The 2091-nt window shown below is 42.3% G+C and overlaps 1 protein-coding gene across 1 annotated transcript; it reads left to right on the top strand.

Annotated features, from left to right (window-relative positions):
* Window positions 1-334: 334 nt before the first annotated feature.
* Window positions 335-1701, top strand: FOMMEDRAFT_163691 (uncharacterized protein; the record flags this gene model as incomplete). The annotated part of the gene is made up of 8 exons (XM_007272300.1): window positions 335-365; window positions 444-494; window positions 551-721; window positions 778-1047; window positions 1103-1165; window positions 1223-1321; window positions 1386-1433; window positions 1493-1701. 8 exons carry the CDS (start codon window positions 335-337, stop codon window positions 1699-1701), a joined length of 942 nt encoding a protein of 313 aa, XP_007272362.1.
* Window positions 1702-2091: the final 390 nt, after the last annotated feature.

Here is a 2091-nt window from a genome sequence, read left to right as displayed (position 1 = left end):
TCCATACATCCTGTGGAGAAAACAATGTGTGTAAGCCAATTCTGAAACTGTGCACTCTTGTGGTTCTGTTTGCAAATGCTTGCAATACAGAATAGTTGGGTGTTCTCAGAGTAGGCTTCTATGAGTCATGTGGGTGTTCAGAATTGATTGCTGTGATTGTCTGCATGTGATGTACAGTTCTTAGTGTGATGCCAATTGTTTTATCTCCCAGCATGTCTGCTTGTGACTGTCCACAGTCACATGGTTGATTTAATGATTGGCAGGCTGAATGTAAGTTCTGCATGTGTGTGAACATTGTCACTTATTCTTCCTGCTTCCTTCCATCACTCTCACCATGTCATTACTGCTCCCTAGCAAATCCAACAGTAAGTGTTGCACTCTTTTCCACTCTTTTTATACTGATTTTGTGATTTTCCTCAGAAATTGCATGCACAACAACATAGTAGCCAGCAAGGGAATGGACATGGATGACAAGCTAGTCAAACGTATGCTCAGTGAGTACCTCTGTGAAGCACATTGTCACTAGCTCATATGCTAATGTGCTCCACAGGTTCTGATGTGGAAAACAAACCAGAGGACAAGGTTGTAAAGGAGGAAACTGATGGATTGACTACAGATCCTGAGTCTGAAGACAAAGAGAGCTCAGACAATAATGCTCACAATGACAATGATTCAGAGGGCAAGGAGGTTTTGTCTGTGCTAGTAGAGGGTCAATCTGGCAGTAAGTCTCCTATTTCCTGATTTCCAATCTGTCTACTAACATAGAACATCTTGTAGATTGTAAGGTAACAGTAGAGGAGCTTGCAAAAGCAAAGGAGGACAAAGCTGCCACTAGGGCTAAAGTAAAGGCAGAGGCTGAGAAAGTAACACAGGCTAAGGTTAAGGAAGAGGCTCAGACTAAGGCAAAGAAGGAGAAGGAGAGGGGAAAGGAGAGGGAGAAGGAGAAGGAGAAGGAGAGGGAGAAGGAGAAGGAGAAGGAGAAGGCTACAGTCTTAGCACAGTCAGTAACAAAGCAGAAGGATAGGAAGGAAAAGGAGGGGTCTAAAGGTATGTGTGCAAGTATGGCTAACAAATTGTGTACAATAACTAACTGTTTACACAGGTTCTGATACTGTCACAAACACAGAAAGGTTGAAGGTGGTAGTAGAAAAGGGGAACAAGCTAGGTATGAATTAAATGTATGGCTAACAAATTGTACACTACTAATATTGTCTTTACCTAGTTCCTGAAGAAGTTGCAAAACCAGAAAAGAAAAAGCCAGTTGTGGAGAAAGAGAAGGTCAATGTAAGAAGGGATGGGAAGGAGAAACGAGTCATAGTCAGTAAGTACAAGTATGGCTAACAAATTGTGCCAAGCTAATACAATGTTTCTCCTAGTTCCTTAAGTGGTTACAAAGCTGGAAAAGAAGAAAGAGGACAAAAGCAAGGAAAAAGGTAATGTGGATGAGGGGTAGTTGATTTTCTGAGTATACTGACTCCATTTTGTTGTCTAGAGCCAGTACCAGTGCTCCTAAGCAAGAAGCACACTATTGTAGAGGTGGAGATTCTGGTCTCTAGCAAGGAAATGTGCACAAAAAACCAGAAGGTCATAGTAGAGTCTTCAAGCAAGGAGGATGAGGATATCCCTCTGGATTGGGCAGAGGGAATGGTCTTCCACACACTCAAGTGTGTGAAGTGTGCAGAGAGGCACAAGGGTCCTTAGGGATCCACTTGCCAGACTGTAATGGATTGGCTGTACTACAGTAATCCAAGTAAGTCTGTTTCAATCTTATTTTTGACTGTGTCAATGGTGATCATTTGTGTAGAAAACCAGTACACAGTATACATATTCTGCCACTCTGGATGTAGCCTGAAGGGAATCCAGTGTAAGACTAGGGGGCAAACTACAGAATTGTACAGTATAACTTGGAACCTGTATTCTGTCATCCCTCCAATCACACATAGTGAAGCCAGAACAGTCTGCAACCTCTACTCACAGATGACTAAGGAGCTGAACAACCTAGAGTTACAGCTGATGACAATGAAGAACAAGTTTGATGTAAAGATCATAGCTCTGAGGCAGGGTATCAACTTTTTAGCCATGACAGTAGAA

This window comes from Fomitiporia mediterranea (assembly GCF_000271605.1).
Source record: "Fomitiporia mediterranea MF3/22 unplaced genomic scaffold FOMMEscaffold_876, whole genome shotgun sequence".
NCBI lineage: Eukaryota > Fungi > Basidiomycota > Agaricomycetes > Hymenochaetales > Hymenochaetaceae > Fomitiporia > Fomitiporia mediterranea.
This window is presented reverse-complemented; position numbering and strand designations above follow the sequence as displayed.